Source organism: Platalea leucorodia (assembly GCF_965183815.1).
Source record: "Platalea leucorodia genome assembly, chromosome: 1".
Taxonomy (NCBI): Eukaryota; Metazoa; Chordata; class Aves; order Pelecaniformes; family Threskiornithidae; genus Platalea; species Platalea leucorodia.
Window position 1 is genome coordinate 9,016,278 of NC_138823.1, and position 20,153 is coordinate 9,036,430.

At 42.3% G+C, this 20,153-nt stretch overlaps 1 protein-coding gene across 2 annotated transcripts in view; it reads left to right on the plus strand.

The window, feature by feature from the left end:
• NDRG1 (N-myc downstream regulated 1) overlaps positions 1 to 15,991 on the plus strand; it is a 40,629-nt gene extending 24,638 nt beyond the window's left edge. For both annotated transcript variants that reach the window (XM_082322600.1, XM_082322601.1), the window contains 12 exons: positions 894 to 1,014; positions 3,072 to 3,134; positions 4,827 to 4,887; positions 5,346 to 5,432; positions 6,999 to 7,055; positions 8,009 to 8,112; positions 8,495 to 8,551; positions 9,509 to 9,560; positions 10,333 to 10,380; positions 11,950 to 11,985; positions 13,350 to 13,401; positions 14,144 to 15,991. In XM_082322600.1, coding sequence (XP_082178726.1) covers positions 894 to 1,014; positions 3,072 to 3,134; positions 4,827 to 4,887; positions 5,346 to 5,432; positions 6,999 to 7,055; positions 8,009 to 8,112; positions 8,495 to 8,551; positions 9,509 to 9,560; positions 10,333 to 10,380; positions 11,950 to 11,985; positions 13,350 to 13,401; positions 14,144 to 14,409 — 1,004 coding nt within the window. In that variant the 3' untranslated portion in view covers positions 14,410 to 15,991. The remainder of the gene's footprint in view (positions 1 to 893; positions 1,015 to 3,071; positions 3,135 to 4,826; positions 4,888 to 5,345; positions 5,433 to 6,998; positions 7,056 to 8,008; positions 8,113 to 8,494; positions 8,552 to 9,508; positions 9,561 to 10,332; positions 10,381 to 11,949; positions 11,986 to 13,349; positions 13,402 to 14,143) is intronic.
• Positions 15,992 to 20,153: the final 4,162 nt, after the last annotated feature.

Below are 20,153 nucleotides of genomic sequence, written 5' to 3' on the forward strand. Positions count from 1 at the left end.
CAGTCTATCTTTATGGTGAATTAACTTCCACTCCCTTTGAAAGGGGAGGAACCTTCTCCCAAACTTGCATATTCTCATAAAGCTGATTTTAGCTAAAAATGCTTTATATTCTGCAGTGATTTTGCTTGTATGTTGTAGTGTGAGGACATTCAGAAACACATACAGAATATTGAACTGTTTTCTAGGCATCTCAAAGATGGTGCTACAGAATTCATGCTTTCCACTCCAGGAGGAAAATACGCTAATCCTCTCCCCGCATTAATATTGCTTAAAAATCAGAAGTCAAACCACCTCAAAGTTGGGAGCCTACAGCACTGAGTATCCCAGAAGGATGCTTTTGTCTTGAACTGCCTGCAGCAGCCGATCATGTAATGTTTATCTTGTAATATTTGGGCAAAAGCACAAGTCACAACCTCAGCCTTGGATACTTTTTTGCTCCATCTGTTTTGACACAATCCAAAGGAAAATGGCTGGACAAGTAAATGGATAATTTCATTTAAGCCAAAACCAGGGATGAATACTCCTGACTGCATTTTATTAGTATTTTAACTTCGCATAAAGAAAAAAATTTTGAGACTTTGGTGTACCAGGCAAATACTTCTGGCAGGTACCAAAATAACACAGATAAACCTTAGTTGGCCATGAGGAAGGAGCTGTTCAGGTTTTTTGCTTCAAGGAATTAAAGCAAGTTGGCACAGGTTGCTTTGTAGCAGGGCTTTACTGGTCTTTCCTCCTTAGAAATAAAGAGCTCCCACTTTTCCCAGGCTATTACTCATCTGATAAACTGACTTTTCATTAGCCTGCAGGACAGGTTAATAAATGATTTTATTATAGCTGCAAACTTACTATTTCCCTTCAGCATAATTATTCCATATTATCTTTTCCTTCTCAAGATAAAACTTGCTTCAATCCTCTCTTCAACTTTGAGGATATGCAGGAGATCACCCAGCACTTCGCAGTCTGCCATGTGGATGCACCTGGTCAGCAGGATGGAGCACCGTCTTTCCAAGCTGGGTGAGTTGTCAGGGAAACACCCCATGCTTTCAGAGTTATCCTCTTTCTGGAAAAAGAGTCTTGATCTGCCGTTTAATTAAAAAGCACTTGCAGCAAGCACAGTAGTTGGCTTTTGAACTTAAATCCTAAGATTTAAGGTACTGGAGCTCTGGGAGCTCTGTTGTGTTGTGCCAGTTTGCAGTAGACTTTGGGGCTGTAGTTTTGTGTTTTATAGCGGTCTAGATAACTAGACTGCTTGTAAAGCAATTCCTTGACAGATGTCTACATCTGTCAATTTAAATATTGAGTTACCTTGTTTTATAATGACATCCTGAATACAAATACAAAACTAAATTGTTACTATAAACAAGATAGGCATTAGCCACTATATGATGTCATAGAATCATAGAATCATTAAGGTTGGAAAGGACCTTTGAGATCATCAAGTCCAACCATTAAGTCCTTCCTAAATCCCTGTTTTTATGCAATGGCAGCATGGTAGATGTTGATAAGTAGACTCGATAACCTACCTGGAAAATCCAAGTTGTTGGACAGTAACAAAGTGATGTACCCCCATAGAATATCATAGATCACTGCATAGTCCTGACTGTGTATCGTGTATGATGCTGTAACTCTTGGAAACCTTGTGTACCATGAGCACTGTCTTTGCCAAAATGCTTGTCCCATATAGTTCAAATGAGACAGGTTTGCCTTAAGATGCCCCTTGCATAGGAATCAGCTTGGTTGAGGAAGGGAGCAGTCAGCATGCCAAGGGGAAGGTACAAGGCAAGAAACAGTTGTTCTGTAAGACGTAGGTATTAAGGAGCTTATATGTACCCTTATTGCAGGAGCCAGTCTATTTCCCTTCTTAATTTTTAAGCTGGTCTGATGCTGAGGAGGTCATGATGGGCCAGGTTCTCAGCTAGTGTTACCTGCAGTGGCCCAGTTGTCTACCAGAGCAGCCTACAAAGCTATTTCAGTCACACCCCCCCCTTTGTATTTGTTTGAATCACGAGCTTTTAAGTGTCTTAACCCTCATGTCCTGAACAAGTGTTAACAATTCTGAGTTGTCAGCTGCATAGGGCAGCCATCATGATCTATGCTAGTAAAGACCGCTGCTTAATAACATAATGATGACAGCACAAGAAGCTGTATTATCTCTCCCAGCCCTCCAGCTGGGAGACCAGCATGCTCAAGTTAAAAGTCATAGCTGTTGTGGAGACACTAGCTTTTGTCATGCCATGGTTTAGTTTTCCAACAAGAAAATCTAAGAAAATAACTTAAAGAACTTTTGCACTGTTTGGTTTTTTGTTTGGTTTTGTTTTGGAGACTAAACTAGAGAATCATTAGGTGTAGTCCTGATGGGAAACAGATTTGGATATATCCTAGGCAGATGTTCTCCAGCTACTTTGGGTGGATTTTTTACCACATGCTGCTCAGTTGAGATTTTGCTCAGAATTTCCTTCCCTTAAAATTATGTTTCTACTCTGCAGAAGACCAGGAGCACTAACTGACAGCTGTTTTTATTGAACTTCCTCAGTAGCTTCATAGCCCTTCCTATGCCTTCATTTTCTCCATCAATATTAATAAAGAGTTATCCTCATTTATCCTGTAGTAATTTGTGTGTCCCTGAAAACATGCATGCAAATTATTTGCCAGAGATCTAGATCTCATTGCTGTAGTCTGTGATTCTGTAACACAGGGAAACTCTTTTGTGGTGGACCAGAAGTACAAATGTGGTGAGTGTGGCTGGAAACTCACCTCTCAAGTTCAAAATGTTTCATAAGTTTTAAGTGTTAACTTTTCTTGGAAGAGATTCATTGTGGTCAGTTTTGCTCTCAGCCAGACCAGACATCTATCATCCTGTAACTCACCTAAAGTACCATATAGATTATGCTCATATTTCTGCTAAATTACTTACTTGTGCTTGCTCCTGATTTAAATTCAGCTCATACTGTCAATGATTTCGTAATGAGCACATTTGGTATTAAATCTACAGTGACCACTGTGTCTCTAAATATCCCAGCCTACTCTACTGAAAGTGGTGTAGTAACTCCACAAACACATATCTGTTGTAGGTACGTGTATCCCTCCATGGATCAGCTGGCCGAAATGCTTCCTGGAATCCTGAAACAGTTTGGGTGAGTGCAGAATTATTTACTTATTTTCCTCATTCTTCTCTCTATGTGGCACACCAAAAAAGCAAGGCAGAGCAGATATTCACCTTACTGCCCCTGAATCTTTGGTCTGGCCATCTGGCGTTTTGTTTGCTAGAATTACGATTGTGGTTGCTTTTTAATGCCTCTGTTATAGATGGATCACTTTTGCCTTTGTTTCTGAAAGAGCTTCTTTTTTGGCCTCTTTTTTGAAATGTCTGTTTATTTTTAAACAGGAAGCAACTTTGAGTGAAATCCCGTGTGCCTAATTTAGGGGCTTCCTCCAGTATTTTCTATGCGTCGCCCTCACAGGGGCAGGGCACAGACAATCTGTTCTTCCCACTGTAACAACCCACGTTTTCCTGTGTGGTTAGCAGAAAAAAAAAACATGGTCCCTTCTGAAGACGCTTACTGTTTTCTTTCTGTGGCTTGAGTGTCTTAGGGGGTCAGTCTGACCTCCTTAAGCCTCATCTACTACCAAGTGCAGATGCCAGATTGCCGATGTTGAAGGACCTGGTGGTGGTGTTCCTCTGTTGTCTACCTGCAACAGGTTGAGGTGTGTGTCCTCCCCTAAAGCTTAGCTTTAGCAGGAGCTGTAGCTGAGAAGGGTACGTTCTCTGTGGAGTTGGTGCTCCTGGTACACAATGAAGAGTGCGGGTAGGCACCTCCATGGGGTTTTCAGACCAAGCGGAGAAAACCTGGCATTCAGGGTTAGGCAGCCTCGGAGAACAGACAGGCTGGACTGCTGGCAGGGGTTTTAGTCTCAGACCAGCACCCCAATTTAGACATTGTTCAGTTGTTGTAACCAGCTGTACAGTACCCTGGACCAGTTTACCTCATTACCTTCTTAAGAGATTTGTTATTTTTAAATGCCTAATGTAAGGCACAGGGTTGCCAATTCTGCTCTTGCACTGAAAAAAATGCTTACATAATGTTCGTACCTTGAAAATCAATTAAACTGGAGTGTATTTACAAAGCCTTGATTTAATATTGCTAATGAGAATGAAACCTATCCTCAACTATTTTCCTGAAAGCATTGTATAACCTGTCTTTCTGAGTGGTTTTGTCTAGTCTTCCCTTCCATGTATTTTCTCATACCTTGAAGGTGATGCTTTAAAACCAGTTTCAGTTAATGCAAATATTTAGTTTGTCTCTGCCCTGTTTGGTTATGAAGTTTAAACTTAATCACCCCAGTGGCTGGATAGCATGAGAGGTTTCCCTGCCAGCCCCCTGTTAGAGAGGAATCAGCGTTCCAGTTGGATAGCTGGGAGATAGGGAGGGCAGGGGAGGCTTGGGGAGGGGGGAGCTTTTTCTTTAGGCTGTAGATTTCAGGACTGTATCTTACAAGTTTTTCTGGCAGAGACTAACCATTTCCTTCTAGAATCAGAACAATGCTATGGTTGCTCAGTATATTTACTTAAAGATAAGTGAGAATTGCTGCTGCCCTGCAATGCATGAGGACCAGTGTCCTGCTAATCTACCAAAAACAAACCAGCTGCTGTGTCGAGTTCCTTGCTGAGGTCGGTGGCATTGCTGAGGGTCCGTGGTTTGCCCAAGCTGCAACCCACCCTTCTGTAGATACACACTGGTGTGTGAAAGAGGAAGGCTGCTGATGCGGGTTTATTTATTTTCGGTGCTATCTTACTCATTTGTCTCTTCCGTTTTATTGCTGTGCAGGCTGAAGACCGTTATAGGAATGGGAACTGGAGCCGGTGCCTACATCTTAACCAGATTTGCTGTAAGTTTTGTGGAGCTTCCCTAAAGCCTTGAACCTGATTTCCCTAACGTGTTGTCATCCCTGTAGCGTTTGCAGAGAACTCCTGCTCTGCCGTGCCCATTTAAGTAAGCAGTTAGGCTTTTAAGTGAAATACCACAATCTGCGGGATAGCTAATCCAGAAGACCTAGATTTTCCATTTTAAGGCCTGGGCTCTACCCAGTTAATTCGCAGAAGGTTTTTTTAATGGGAGTTCTCTATTTAAACTGAGGGTGGAGGAGAAGTTAAATCTTAATGTTCTCCAGCTGCTCAGTTGAATTGCTTTAATGAAAAATTTTTTTCCATACATACGCTTGTTTTGTGCAAGATAAAACTAGACCTACTGCCTTCCTCACCAGGAGCTAATTTGCTAATTTTAATTTTATGCTGACTGTCAAGTTGCAAAGGATATGCGATAAATCTTAAATCTTTTCTTTTGCAGTTGAACCATGCAGAGATGGTGGAGGGATTAGTTCTCATTAATGTAAACCCTTGTGCTGAAGGTTGGATGGACTGGGCAGCAACTAAGGTAAACATTTTTAAGTTAGAAAAATAAATTGTACTGTGAACCTGTTGAGCATGAGGAGCTGGGCAAGCTTGTGTGTCAAGGCATGGCTGCAGACACAAAATATCCCAGGGTAATTCATCTGGGGTTTATTCTTCCATTTGCAAACATACCTCCTGTAGGGCTAGTGATAAAAATAAGGACTTCTAGGAGACAGATACCCATGGCATAATAGAGCTACTGGGTATGGACAATTCTTAAGAGCCGGTCACTGCTGGGGAAAACCTGGTTTACCATGGACACAGGGTAGTTTTGGAAACAACTTTCTTTCAAGTAAACTTCAAGCATAGCGTAACATTCAGTTCTTTCTTGTCCATGGCTTTGTTTACCAGCACAGTCCAAAATGTGAACTAGAGCACAGAAAAATGTTCAGAACAACATCTTCCAGGTTTCAGTCATCTAGCTGAGTCTTAGATGCCAAAAAGATTCCGAAAAGGGCATTAGCTATGGTAACTGTGGACAGATTGTCCATACAACCAGACTTTTCAGTGAAAATGTTAACATACAGAGAAGCTCTTGTTAACTATATTCTTTTGTAGCTGTAAGAAATGTGGGAATGTGTGAAAACAGATGCTGAGAACTGGTTTCAAAACTCTTCCGGAAACAATATATATAAATAAGTATAAATGTTACATTATGTGTCACTCAGATTTAACCTGTTAAAACTTTTTTCAGGGTAAACTGATGGAAGGCACTTTGTATCATTCAGGGTCACGTTTAAGTGAATGGCAGTTGTTATAAACACTCTGAGAAGTACAAAAATCAGTGTGTCATCTTTTAACCACACATAGTCAACCCATTGTAAGTGTCCAGGGTTGCATTAAATGTAATGACAACCTTATAATACTAGGAGAAGCTTTTCAGAGCTGGGATGTAACATTCTTTCAAGGCTTAGTTACTCATTTTTTTAAAAATAATTTTGCATACCAGTTTATTTTGGTAAGTTTGATATGGAAGTATATTTAGTAACTCTTCTACATTGAGATGTGCCAGTTGACTCTATTTTGATTATCTCACCCAATGTCTCACTGTAATTCAATTCTTCCATATCTGTGCCTCTGCCTTCCACCTCTCCTAAGTATTGCTGAACTTAGAAGTACAGCGGGTGCCCCGTGTCCTTCTGTCCTTCTGAAACAAGAGCACATACTCTGGGACATGAGCTTTAGCTACCTGCTCCAACATATTGTCAGTGTGGGTTGTTAGGGAGGAGATTGGGCAGTGAGGTTAAATGATGACACCCATCTGGCTGGTTTGTTTGGCATTCTTGCAGGGGGTGATTCCATATATATCTATGCCACTAGTGGTATGTTCCTTATATATCTGCATTAGTAAAAACATCTTATGAGAATGACTCAAACATAACTCCTAATGGTGTTTTAGTTGGATTGAGGGGAAAAAATATCAGTCCAGGATATTGTACATATAAGGACAGCAGAGAAACATCCATTGGTCTACTTATGGGTATTTGGAAGGTTTCAGTTGTTCAAGGATTGTTTTAGTATCAGATACTTAGATAATCTTTCTGTTCAGATTTCAGGTTGGACAAATGCTTTACCAGACATGGTCATCTCACATCTTTTTGGAAAGGTAAGGATGTTCAAAAGATTCCTCTGATGTATTCAGTCATTTGTATTTACCTCCTGGGGTTGGGAGGAGGAGTGAAGCCTTCACTTAAACAACAAAGTCCAAAGTTAAACTGTCAGGTAGGATTCATACTTGTGTTCCCAGTATTTTGGAGGTGGTACGCTGCCATGGGGCTTGCTGTGTCCTGACGACCCAAGTGCATCTCAGTCATGACAACTCAAGTAGGAGCAGCTCCCTGTTTAGACAGCAAACACTTAAACATGACTATAAGCATTGTACCTGCTCATGTTCTGAGCAGAATTACCTCACAGATTTTTTTATACCATAATGTACTTGTAACTCTGGGGAAGTTGGTTATTAGTACCAATGGTGCTCTTCAGTGCAAGCCTACTTTAATGGAAAGTGCTATACTGTTTTCTGAGGCTAGTTTCCTGTGCTTGAAACTGTTAGTAAATGCAATGGAAAACTCCACTCCAGCAGAACAAGGAACTGATCTGTAAAGACTTTAGAACCAAACTGTTTGAAAACGTTAGTGAGTGAAGTCCTTGAAGCTTAGTTATTTACTATTGTGAAATTGAGTTCCACATTACATGTGTTTGTAAGCTTTCAACATCTGCTTTACCCTGGAAACACTTATTGAGCTTCTTACCCTCAATCTTTTTTTGTTTTAAAACCTCACACTTGTCTGACTGTAACCATCTGCACTACAGCTACATGTTTTGCAATCCTAAGATCTCGACATTACAACATACTGAAGTTTTAAAGCAAAACATGTGGTACTGCAATCAGAGGCTAATGTTAATTCTGGGTGACACCACTGGGTACTAGAAGTTGTCCCTTCCCTAGAGGTGCACTCCTGTTGTGTAGGTATGAGTCTGAAACACAACTGCTGTGCCATGTCTTCAGATCCTTTCAGAAAATAGCCCCTGTTCTGAATGATTCTGTCTCCACTGTAGGAGGAGATTCACAGCAACCATGACCTGATCCATACTTACCGCCAGCATATTATTAATGACATGAATCAAACCAACCTTCATCTCTTTGTCAACTCTTACAACAGGTAAATACATTTACCTGATTTCTAACTGGAAACTGTTTTAAGAGGCTGTCCATCTCTTAAAGCCAGTATTACTTGTGTGGTGGAGTTGCTTGTGTTCCCCCAGCATAAAGTTCTGCTTGACAGTGCCTTTAGGGATCTCAGGTGGTTTGCTTATGGGAGAAGGACCTTGTGCATTTGTGGGGAGATAGCTGGTACACTGGGACTGAACTAAGACATTGATACTTCAGGCTAAAGTGGTTCTCCATCAGTTGCGGAGGCTACAACATGTATCAGATTAAATTAACATATGTGAGTGTCTGTGCTTTCTCTAAACTGGAAAAATATGGAAGTATCTGTAAAATTTCAGTTTATCAAGAGCCTTTGTCCTCTCCATTTTTTTTAGTCGGCGAGACCTAGAGATTGAGCGCCCTGTTCCTGGAATAAATGTTGTCACCCTTCAGTAAGTATTTTATTTCCTACCAGTTCACCTGTACATGATGTGAGCGAAGAGGTGTGATCAGTGGGTGTATTGCATATGCATTGCAGAGCTGTAGCTGGATGTGCTTATGTGCTAGAAAAGGATCTTGTAACTTTGTCTAGGAGATAAAAGGTTACTGCAAGTCAGGGACTGCCATTAGAAAGACTTCCCCTCTTCAAACTTCAGAGTCATGTTAGCTGAAATGGAAAGCTAAGTAGTTCCTGTGACTGTGTATCTGCAAACTTGGGCTTAGAGAGTAATTACTTGAAAAGTACATGTACTTAGCTTCACCTGGAAATATGTCCTAGTTAATGGAAACTATAGGTCTGAATCCACTTAAGCCATGCCTATGCAACCAAGAGAACATAAAAAATCCAATTTAAAAAAAAAAAAAAAAAAAGCATAAACGAACCTTCAGGAAGATGGAGCAGGTATGAGAACGACTGTCTACCAGATCTTCTGCTAATAGCTTTTCACTTCTGCTGCAACTTGTACAACAAAACAGTTGTCAAGTCCTTCTCTGCTCAGCTGCTAATGTTTACACACAGGAGACTTTGAGACTCTGTTCTTCTGCAAATCTGATTGAAATTGGATGACAGGTCCAAAAGTTGGAGCTCCAGGGGCAAGGGCGGGGTGGGGGTGAGACTTTGATGCTGATGCGCACATTCAATTTCTTTTAAAAGAAGGAATTAGAGCACTGGGAAGGGCTGATTGCTACGAGGTGGGGAAAAGGACAGGTTCTCAGGTAAGGTATCAGAGCATATCAGTAGATCTGCAGCTAATACAGTGGATTTGATGTATATTTAGGGTGTCTGGAATACAAAACAAATCATTTTCACACATTTAACTGTCTTATCCTTCCAGCAACACAAAACGCAGCTTAGGGCAAGTCCAGGCCAGATCACAGAGATAATACCGATTTTGTGTGCTTCCTCGCAGATGCCCAGTCCTCCTGGTGGTTGGCGACAGTTCCCCGGCGGTGGATGCTGTGGTGGGTATATCAAGCTGTCTTTGCCACCGTGCTAATGGGCAGGCGAGCCAAGAAGCTGCGCGAGGCTGACAGAGCTCACCCCCGCGCAGGAACCTCGCTGGCTATCGATCCAGCCCAGCTGGCTCTCCTCTTTCAGACCATGGGAGAGCTGCCATTAATTCCTCGCTGTTTGTCCCCTCTGTCTGTGCACTATTATTTAATAGCTACTGCGTTAGGAACAATCGCCACAGCAGTTCCAGTGAACCGCAAATATTTTCCTTTAGAGAGGAATCTGCTGCTGGTATTTTAGCTTGTTCTGTGGTGTTGGAGCTCTGCCCTGGGTCACTATGGAAGCGAAGAGCTTCTTTTTGACCGTTATAACTCGCCCCAGATGACTGGGTGACTTCAAATGTTATGCCTTAACGGGCATGCCCAGTTTGCTGGCCTGTGGCCATATGGCTGCTCACTACTTGGGACGCTACCAGATGACCCCAGATCACAAGATAAACAACACTTGTTGCCACTGGAGTCCCAGAAACAGATCAAAAAAAAAAAAAAATCTCGAATTCCCAACTAGTGGGTTTGTACATGAAAAAGAATACAGTCAGAAATGTGAACTGACCTACTTGGGTTTAAAGATGTATATATGTACACATAGTCTTTGTACAGAAGCCCAAGATACCCAGTTTAGTCTGTATTAAGACAGAAAACAAGATATTTAATCTGTTTTCACCCAGCAGTTCATAAGTAAAATCTCGTATATAATGCCTTATGCTGCTGTTCTTTCATATAGGTTGAATGCAACTCAAAGCTGGACCCAACAAGGACCACACTTCTGAAGGTAATAACAAAGGCTGTTCTTTAAAATAAACATTTCCCTCATTTAAAATCAGCTGGATTAACTAAAAAAGCAGAACCACACTGATGTGCTGCAGTACAGGTAACACGGTGAGGATCCAGTTCTGATGTGGAAGGGCAGTTCCTTCAGGGTAAGAGTATTTTAGTGGGATAAAGCAGACTAGGGGCTTCTTGTCTAGGTTAGCAACAGGGAATTTCTCAGCGCCTCCATTTTAAAACACTAGGGGTGAGTCTTGAAATGCTCAGTATTTCACATACCCATAATGAATTTGACTAGAGCTGGCAGAGTTGATCTCGAGGTATTTGGAAAGGTTTGAAAAAAGCCATCAGCGGAGTGGAAGTGCAAACCAACTTGTTCTGTTCCTGTGCTTGCCCGTCCCTCAACAGTAGTGTCAGATGAACAGACAGCTGATCTATCAGCCACGGCTTTGTTATCCTGCCTTTTATGTGGACACAGTCCAGGACATCTTACCATTGGAAACGACTCTCTTATTTTCCAAAAACTTGATAAAATGCACTTCCAAACAGCAAAGCATTGTGCAAAGGCTTTGGCTGATACTTGGCATTCAGAGTATGGGTGCAATCTTCAGCTCGTTACTGATGAAGTAAAATGCAATGAGTGTAATAGCATGCAAACAGTGAAACAAGTTGGGTCATTCTTCTCCTGGGAACTTTTACTGTATCTCTTTCTTTAACTGGTCAGTGAAAATTATAATAAACAATGATTTTTTTAAATGCTTTTTCCTCTTAACATTGAGGAATTACATTGCTGACCTCCCACATGGACATGGCAGACTCACCCTAATAAAAAATCTGACACTCTCAGATCCTCTATCAGTGTCCAGCCTTTGCTCAGTCCAGGGATGCAGCTGATGCCAGATCCTGCTACAGGCCTGTTTTGCTGCTAACTAATCCTAGATAGGATTTGGGGTTTCCTGTAATTCACAACTCAACTGTTTTCAGCCTGTGGTGTTCCTTGGAACAGGACTGTTTTTGTTGGGTTTGCTTTGAGGGGTGGAGTGGCAGGAAAAATGAAGTGCTCCAAAAATATTGCATGCACTCAAGATAGCTTTTCTAATTTGGCTTTCCCTGCTTCCCTTGGCAAGTCAGGCTGATGCTTGCCATCCGCAATCTCAGCAAATCGTTTTTCCCTCTCACCTCTGAGGTTTAGGTGTTTGTTCTCTCTCCCCTGTTGATTATTCAGGTCAATACTGAGTCACATTATTGTAATTCAGAGCTGAACTTGTATCCAGGACTAATAGGCTAGTTTCTAAGAAATTGGTAATCATTTCCTAGCAAAAAACATTTATTTGTAGCTCCAGCTGATGCTTTGCCTGAGGGTCAAGACACTTCGGGGTTTTCTGGGGTGCAGTCATAGCTTTTATAAACGCTTAACTGCTTGCTTTGATGCCTTCATCTACATGTATGTTACTCACGCAACAAAAGGAAATTTTTTTTCTGCCAGATAGCAAAAAGGTCATTTTAATATATCCTGAACATAAATGAGTTCCTCTGGCATTACACTAACTGGCTGTTCTCGTCCCTGTTTCAGATGGCTGACTGTGGTGGGCTCCCTCAAGTTTCCCAGGTAGGATTTGGCTGACGGAAATCCTACTAATCCTGTTCTGCAGCATGTCAGACTGCAACAAATGGATGTTTTCCTGTAGGGTACTTGCTGTTCCCAAATGTCAGCCAAAGGGATGGTTATGATTTCACGAATAATGACGTCAGTCAGTCATCTGAGCTTTTTTCTCTTTAAAGACCAATGAAGCGCAAAATTGAGATTGGGAGGGGATATTATTTCCACTAATTAAGTCTTAACCAAGTAAAGGTCTGAGGTGGGAATGCGGAGGTATTATTTTATGCCTATCCACTAAGCTAACATGGATTAAGGATTGAGCACTAGTGTTTTAAAAACATATTCTTGTTTGGACTATTTATAGTATAGATCAGGGAAGTGGGAGGCAGGAAATAACAACGCTATGTTCTTGCATACACTGACCTGGCTTGATTGAGAATGAGCTGGAGTTTCTGAAATATATTTAGGCATAAATTCCAAGGCTGCTAGTAAAATCAGGCTGGGAAAGTTAAAATTTACCTATGCTCTAGTGTTCCTTCACTAAAACAGTGGACCTGTAAATCAGCTTTAGGACGTGATGTTTTCTAAACAGATTTCTAAGCAATATAATGTGGTGTTCTGAACTTAAGGAAAAAACTGAATTTGTAATTACCTGCAGCTGAGAAGTCCCTGGAGCGGCAGTGTGTGCTTTTACAGTGGGAGGGGGGAAAAGGCTTTTTAAAGCTACAAAGGAGTATGTGCATTGCTCCTTTCTGATAGAGTCCATTCCCTGAGCTGATTCAGATAAAAATTATAACAAAAATATAGGCAGTATTTGCAAGGTCAGTAATTGAGGTTGAGGCTTATTTGGCCACTGTGTCAGCATCAGAGAAAAAGAGTGAGTGCCTCATTGCAAGAACGTCAGTCATATGCAGTTGTGCTTGTGTATTCCTGTTGAGCTTTTTTGCCCTATAAACATATCGTCAGCTCTGACTAGCTGAATTTGTTCTATGCTGGCTAGGAATTGCTCAATTACCGACGCTGTATGAACTGCCTTGTATATTTTGTGAGGGCCAGTTGTTTTACTTCGGTTCATCTGCCTCAGTAACTGCAAGAGCAAAGTTTGGGCCAGGCTTAGACCACTTGTAGTCGCTTCTCTGGAAATCTCATGCTCCAATGTGTGTGTCCATTTGGGAAAATAATGGGGCAGGGGAACAGACTAGGGAGTGGAATGGTGGAATTTTCTCATGTAAGTGAAAATTTCAGACATTCAGTAGAACCCAGAGAGTATTTAAGATGTCCCTATTCAGATAGGGCATCTATGGTATCTATAACATTGCAACGTAACTAACTTGCTGACCATTGCATACAATAATACTCTCTTTCTTTTGCAGCCTGCCAAGCTTGCAGAAGCTTTCAAATACTTTGTTCAGGGAATGGGATACAGTAAGTATCAGTTTTATGGAATGGTTCACCTGGCTACCAAAGTTTGTTGGGCATCTAAGCACCCAGAGTCTTATGATCCCATATGTGTGATCTTTTCCCTGTTGGATATGCATTTGCAGGGGAAAAAAAAAAACACCACCACCTCTGGTGTCTGGGCAAAGGGTTTTCAGATCAAATTATGTTACTAAATAGTAGAGAACTCTGCAGATGGCTTATACCCACAAATACCTGCTTTACTTTATCTTGATATTTTTAAAGTGGATATTTGTAATAGTGTCCCCTCATTGCATCACAGGATATGACTGATATGCTGCACACAACATTTAAAACCTCGTTAGTTCAGAAACTAATTAATTTGTAGCTGTTTGTCCTTCAGGTATGTGCTCCTGACAACTGTTGTGTAAATGCATTGCTAGCCTGGGCTGCCAGCAAAGGTTAAACACCTGAAAGTAACGGGAGGTCTGATGAGTCTCTTTAGTTTTCCTCTGGCTTGTTGCAGTCACAGCAACATGCCATAAAGCTCTGTCTTGAATCCCTCAGCCCTGGCCACCAATTTTGCCTTAGTAATTTGGGTTCTTTAACTGTATGCCTGGAGCAGTGGTACTTCTACATGTGAAGCTACCGTGAAAAGTATATATTCAACCCTGAAGGCTTTTCCAAGGGTGGTTAGGGCTGGAGAGGAAGGCAAGGGCTTCCTTCCAAGCCCATGAAGCAAGGCATTAAGAAAAGACTCTTTTTCCAGTCCCCTCTGCTAGCATGACCAGGCTGATGAGGTCCCGCACTGCTTCTGGCTCCAGCGTAACCTCTTTGGAAGGCACAAGGAGCCGGTCTCACACCGGGGAAGGCACAAGGAGCCGATCTCACACCGGGGAGGGAACGAGGAGCCGATCCCACACCGGGGAGGGTGCCAGGAATCGCTCCCATACAGACACGCGCATCGAGCTGACGCCGAACTCAGCAAGCAACGCTGAACAATCAAGCCCCAAGTCCATGGAAGTGTCCTGTTAGATGGCTGTGGGAGGTTTAAACTGGTTACAGTGTGAAAAAGTAATGGATGCCCCCTGTGTATCACAAAAACATAACTGGTATTAATCTCAAGCTATTCTGTAAGATGAACTCTGTTCACCAGGGTCTGACAGGGACCAAAGAAAAGAAGCATCTCATTTGCTCTGTCGTTATTCTTGTAACTCAGACAGTTGCTGCTATTGTGCCCTCCTTCAATGGATGCCAAATTCTAAAGGATACTTGCCAAAAGCTGATGTGGTTGTAAACACTTCAGAGTCAAACCAGACTTGCTTAATATCCTCCTTTAAAATCAAAGCTGTTACGTGCCCCTTTATCTCTTATTCTCTTGAAGTAAACTGGCACAATTTGAGACAAGTTTCAAAGAGGGGGAGAAAAAAAATCACTATTATGGATGGCTTTTAAAGAAGGAAATGAAACAAATGTGTTATGGCCTCATGTTGAAGCTGGAGTTGAATTCATTGTATATAGCTTGACTTCAAATGATAAAGAAGTTAATGTATCGTGCATTTATAGGCCTTCTAATTCATTAGTATTCAAGGCTGTTTTCCTATGTACAATAATATACTACTAAAATAGACGATTTTAATGTGACTTTGAGATGAACTAAATCTTTAAGCTTTTTTTATTTCACTTTTTTGAGATTTAGTTCCAGTCTTCCTTTCCTTCCCCCCTCCCAGACCCTAAAACCTGCTTAGCCAAATGAGGACAGGATTTAAATTTAATGAGCAAGGTAGCATTTCCTCTTTGGGATCTTGGGCCAAAGGGTTTACCATACCGCAGAAGCTGGTGTAGTTGTAACAAGTAGGGTAGTCGTACATGCCAGCAAAGCAGAAACAGCTTGATTTTTTTCCTTCAGACAGCTTCTTATCTTTGCAGCTCAAGTTTTTGTGTCCAGCACAATTGTGATAAATTCAGAATTCTGTAAGCAAAGCCAGATCCAGCTGTTCTTTGTCAGGAGAGATGAATAACTGTGGGATGGCATGTAATTAGATACTGTATGTTCAACTGCCACTAATTGCTAGATTTGAAACTCTGATGAGATCTCACTGGTGCTGAGAACTGTATTCCACAAAGTGGTGGAGTGGCAACACTGTATCTGTGAAATACAGTGTTTAATGACTGCATAAATGTAACGATCTGCTGGTTCTGCATCTTTAGGTAGCCTCTCGATATCTTGGGTTACTTTCTTTGATGCTAGTGGCTTGATACCTTTCCGCCAGTCAGATTTTCACAGTTGGGTGTTCTTAAGTTTGTCCTTCCATAGGTAGTGGGACAGGATTTCCTGAGCTCCAGTGCATACCTGCTGCATTGCAGTCCTCACACAAAGAAAACTCAAATGCCGAGCAGTTAAATAGCAAATGTTAATACTTTGGGACTGCTTGTTCAGAACACCACCATCTAGGTTACTTTATATTGACTAACTTCAGCTCTTGTGTAGAATATCCATAACAGTTTGTGGGAAGAAAAGACAATTTCCAGAAAGAATAAAGCTATTGTGTAAAGTCTATCAAGAAAAGTTTCTTAATGAAGTATTTGTATTTATTTCAAAACAAATAAATTTGTAACTTTGCAATGTCTGGTGTCTTAATGTTTTACCAGGAGTACAATAGTCTTTCTCAGTGGGAGTATATTCTTGTCACCCCTTTGTATCAATGAAGTATTTCTTTTGCTCATATCTCTGCTCTTCCCTACTTTTGTGCTCAGACCTTTTTTTTTTTTCCACTCCAGCCTACTATTTATACTAAGAAAACACAGCATACTTCAGTATTAGGTGTGACTGGCTATTCAAAGTACTGAAGGATAATTTTGCTCTAACAAAGGCATAACAAAATTGAGGGCTTGGTATGGAGTACTATTTGTTTGATGTTCGAAGTTTTCTTTTTCTCCCTAGATAGTGTTGTCTAGTGCACTGATCTGTAGTCTGTACACTGACTTCCTGGCTGGAGTTGGTGCCATGCTTGTTGCATCCTTTCTGTTCCCAATCTGATCTGTAAATCTGTTGATGTGTAACATGTCTCTCACCAATCTCTGGAGGTATTTGGGCCTCTTGACTGAAATTGCAGATGCCACTTTGAGTTTCTAAAAGCTGTTCTTGGACCTCTTGCAAGAATCTAACTTCAGAAAAGGAGAGAAAAGATTAACCCTTAACCAATAAGTTTTAAAAGGACTCCCCAAATACAGGAGGGAGAGGAATCTAAAGGTGCAGGAAAGAATTAAAACATTGTTTTATTTCCATCTTTAAACCAGAGTACAGTTGTCCTCCTTCACCTTAAGCTTCTGTTTATCTCAGTGGTTTCTTGTGAAAAGATTGGGACTTTTTGTAACTTGAGCGGTATTTGCCCTTCATGGGGAAGCATCCCTCTGTGGGTTTGGAGGCTCCCTTCCATGTGTTACAGCGGGGCTGGGAGTACTGATGCTGTTCAGTGGTGGGGGGTGATTAGGAAATAACAGAGCCTGGGCACCAAAATGGCTCTGCTGTGCTTTCTGTGTTGGGACCCTAGTGAGGATGTGGTGCTCTTACCTAGTAATTGATTTAACGTACTGGGGTTTTCAGGGACAGGTGCATTTGTCACTTTGCTGGAACTATTTTGGGCTGCTCCTTCCTCCTGTATGTCAAAAATTCCTGCAATAGGAAGAGGCAAAAGCAAATATTTAGGATGTCTGAGTCAAGGCTCTGCTAGATGTCATGATTCAGCAGTTGCAATTGTAGTGATACCAGCAAAGGCCTTGATTTGGTTAACCACAGCCTGTGCCAGTGCCAGTGAAAACGGGAGGAACCTGTGCCAACTCATCTTACAAAAGAAAGGCAAAGTTATGTTCTTCGCTGAGCTTTTCTGGGAATGGCTAATCATTCCTTCCACAAGGACACCATGGTGTGCCTGTCAAGCCTAGGCAGTTTACTTTTGTTTAACGGGGAGGAATGCATCCAAGCGTTCTTGCAGCACAAAGGGATCTGCGAGCACTTCGGAGCAGCAAGGAGTTGCTAGGACCACTATAAATGTCAGCTTTGCAACAAAAAGTATTTATTTGGCAAGGAACAGTGTGTACCTGTACAGAAAAGCTGGAGGACCGTACAGAGGAGTGGTGTCTTACCTTTTACAAGGAGTTATGCCTCCTCTTTCCCTGCAGTACTGGTCTCCTGGCATCCTTCACTTGTGCTGTAACTGAAGAGATGCAAGTGGCTTGCAAATTTTTGTAAAACCCCTTCCTAGAGCTAGCAAATGCTGAGTTCTGCATTATTCTTGGAGGCAGAGTTAGCTTGGATGCTGTAGTGTCGTTAAACCAGAAAAGATGAGGTGGGTTTTCACCCTTTTCTCAAAGGATGAATAGCCATCATGGAGCAAGGAGCTCCTGTAGCATAGAGGAAATTCAGGTTGGATAACAGGAGGTTTCCAGAAAATAAACAGTTCACACTTCACAGTCCCTTTGGGGTTATAAAGTGTGGAAGAGGAGAATGGGGTCTCAGGGACCAACAGGCTTCCTGATTGTATTAATGTATCTCAATACTAAATCTTTCCTGTAGTGGTGCTCTTCAAAACCACTAGTAGAAAGGATGTCATTGCTGAAATCTCAGTTCTTTCCACCTCTGCCTGGGCCTCGACATCTACTGTACAAAAATCTGGCTAAACTTCAAGATGGCTTTCCCACCTCCCTGTCCTTGCAGAGGAGGAGAGAGAGAGAGAGGATGTGCCAATACCATGTCATTGCAGCAGGACTTTTGTGCTGAAGGATGCTGCTTTCCTCTTTAAAAGTCTCTAGAGACCGAACAGCTGGAAACTTTAACCTAGATATGTTTTGGGGGTTTATGATTAATGTCATGTGTTGCAAGCAATGGACTGAGCTGGAGAGAAAACAGTTCAAAGCAAAGCTGCTTATTTTTTCTCTCCAGTGCTGGAATCCTCTTGCTGTCTGTTTTTGCATCTTGGGCAAAGTATCTGTTGCAATTCTCAATGTGCCGGTAACGTGGTCTGTTGTTTCTACCAACACAACACATTGAGCAGTGTCTCACAAGTGCTGCTTGCAACTTGCTCCTCCCCCTTCCCACAGGCTGTCTGCTTTTTTTGCACTATTTTGCACTATTTCACATTCACTGGAACTGAAAGTCTGTCCTGGTCTCTATATATGAACAGCTGTTTTGATATGTGGATTTAGTGTTTCCACTGAGCCAAATATAGGCTTTATGTTGATGGCTGGTCATTGCTATGCCTGATGTTTAAATAACTAAGAGAAAGGATGTCAGGGTATTTTAAGAGATCAACCCTTCCCCCTCAGCCCTTTGTAACAGACAGACACAGCCTCTCACTGTTTCTATCTATTGCTTCATTAAGGGCTCCATTCATTTTATAAACAACACAGCTGTTGACCAGTGTTGGGGGAAAAAAAAAAGGAAAAAAAAAAGGCTTCTGATTGCAGCTGCCAAACAGTTCAATGTCTGTTCCCTGCAACCCAGTGAGGGGATCGTTTGCTCACCCAGCACCTCCTGGGGGCTTGACGAGAGTTGTTATTTGGATGTATTTAAAGAGGCAGCCCCCCACCTTGCATATTTTTGGCACTGGTGGCTGTGGGATGCACATCAGACACTGGATGCAGATATCACTGGGCATCTCCAGAAGAGCCCAAGGGTTGGCAAAGGGGATAGCGGGCAGCTCTTCCTTCCCAAGCAGTACCACCACGGTGAGCTGCGACCCACAGCAGAGCTGGAAAAAAATATCCTTGGGTGACCCGCCACTCTCTGCAATTGCTTATGGCTGAAATGGATTATTGTATTCAGGTCAAGGTCAGTGCACAAAGGGGTCTGGGGGAGAGAAGGGCTGTTTGCTGGGTGGTTGCACTCAGGGAGGGCTAGGGCAGCTCCAGGCAAAGCCTACATGAGCAATGGCACTCAAAACGGAGCAAAAGCTGCCAGCGGCCTGGACTTTGCAGTCCTTGGCTCTCTGCAGGTGTGCATGTGTGTGTGTGTGTACATGTGTGTGTGCACAGGTCCCTGTGAAGCTCAGCACCCTGCACAGAGCAAGATGGGCAGGGAAGATGAGGCTGCTGAAATATGGTTTTGCCCCACGTGGCAGACCTGGCGTTGGCACAGGGCATGGCCAAGCTGCTTGTAGGGCTTGGCGAGCCTGCCCTGAGCAAAGGTGCCACCCAGTGAGATGCACGCAGTCAAGCCCCTTTGCCTTACCTCAGGCCTACACTTGCACCTCTCCAGCTGGGAAATTGTCATTTATTGACCGAGTGCAATGTTTTTTCATTTATTTTTAATGATAACCAGTGACCAAATTAAAAAAAAAATCATAGTACTTTACCACCAGCTGCCAATGTTGAACTTTGATCCTGTGGTGAGTCTTTCCATGCTGCTCGTGCAGGCTCAGCAGGAGGAGATCTCACAGGGGTAGAGCCTAGCACGATTGCCCCAGGATCAGCACTTTATTTGGAAGTGCAAAGCACTTAGGAGATGACGGATTTCCCAGCCTAGTCCAAATGTGGTGGCTGAGAAAGTAGCCAGGAAGCCCTTCATGCAAGATCGTGTGCTTGGCGGCTGCCACATGTGCAAGCAGAGGATGCAGAGGCCAGATGGGACTTCTGATGCTTGTAGAGGCAGCAGGGAAATGTGCTACCCTTGCTGAAAGCTATCGCCAGAGGCATGGTTGGCTGGAATATGCTTAAAAATGCAGAGGACTTCCCTTTCCAGAAAAAAAAAAAAAGCACATTGAAGGAGAAGGCTGGGGAGA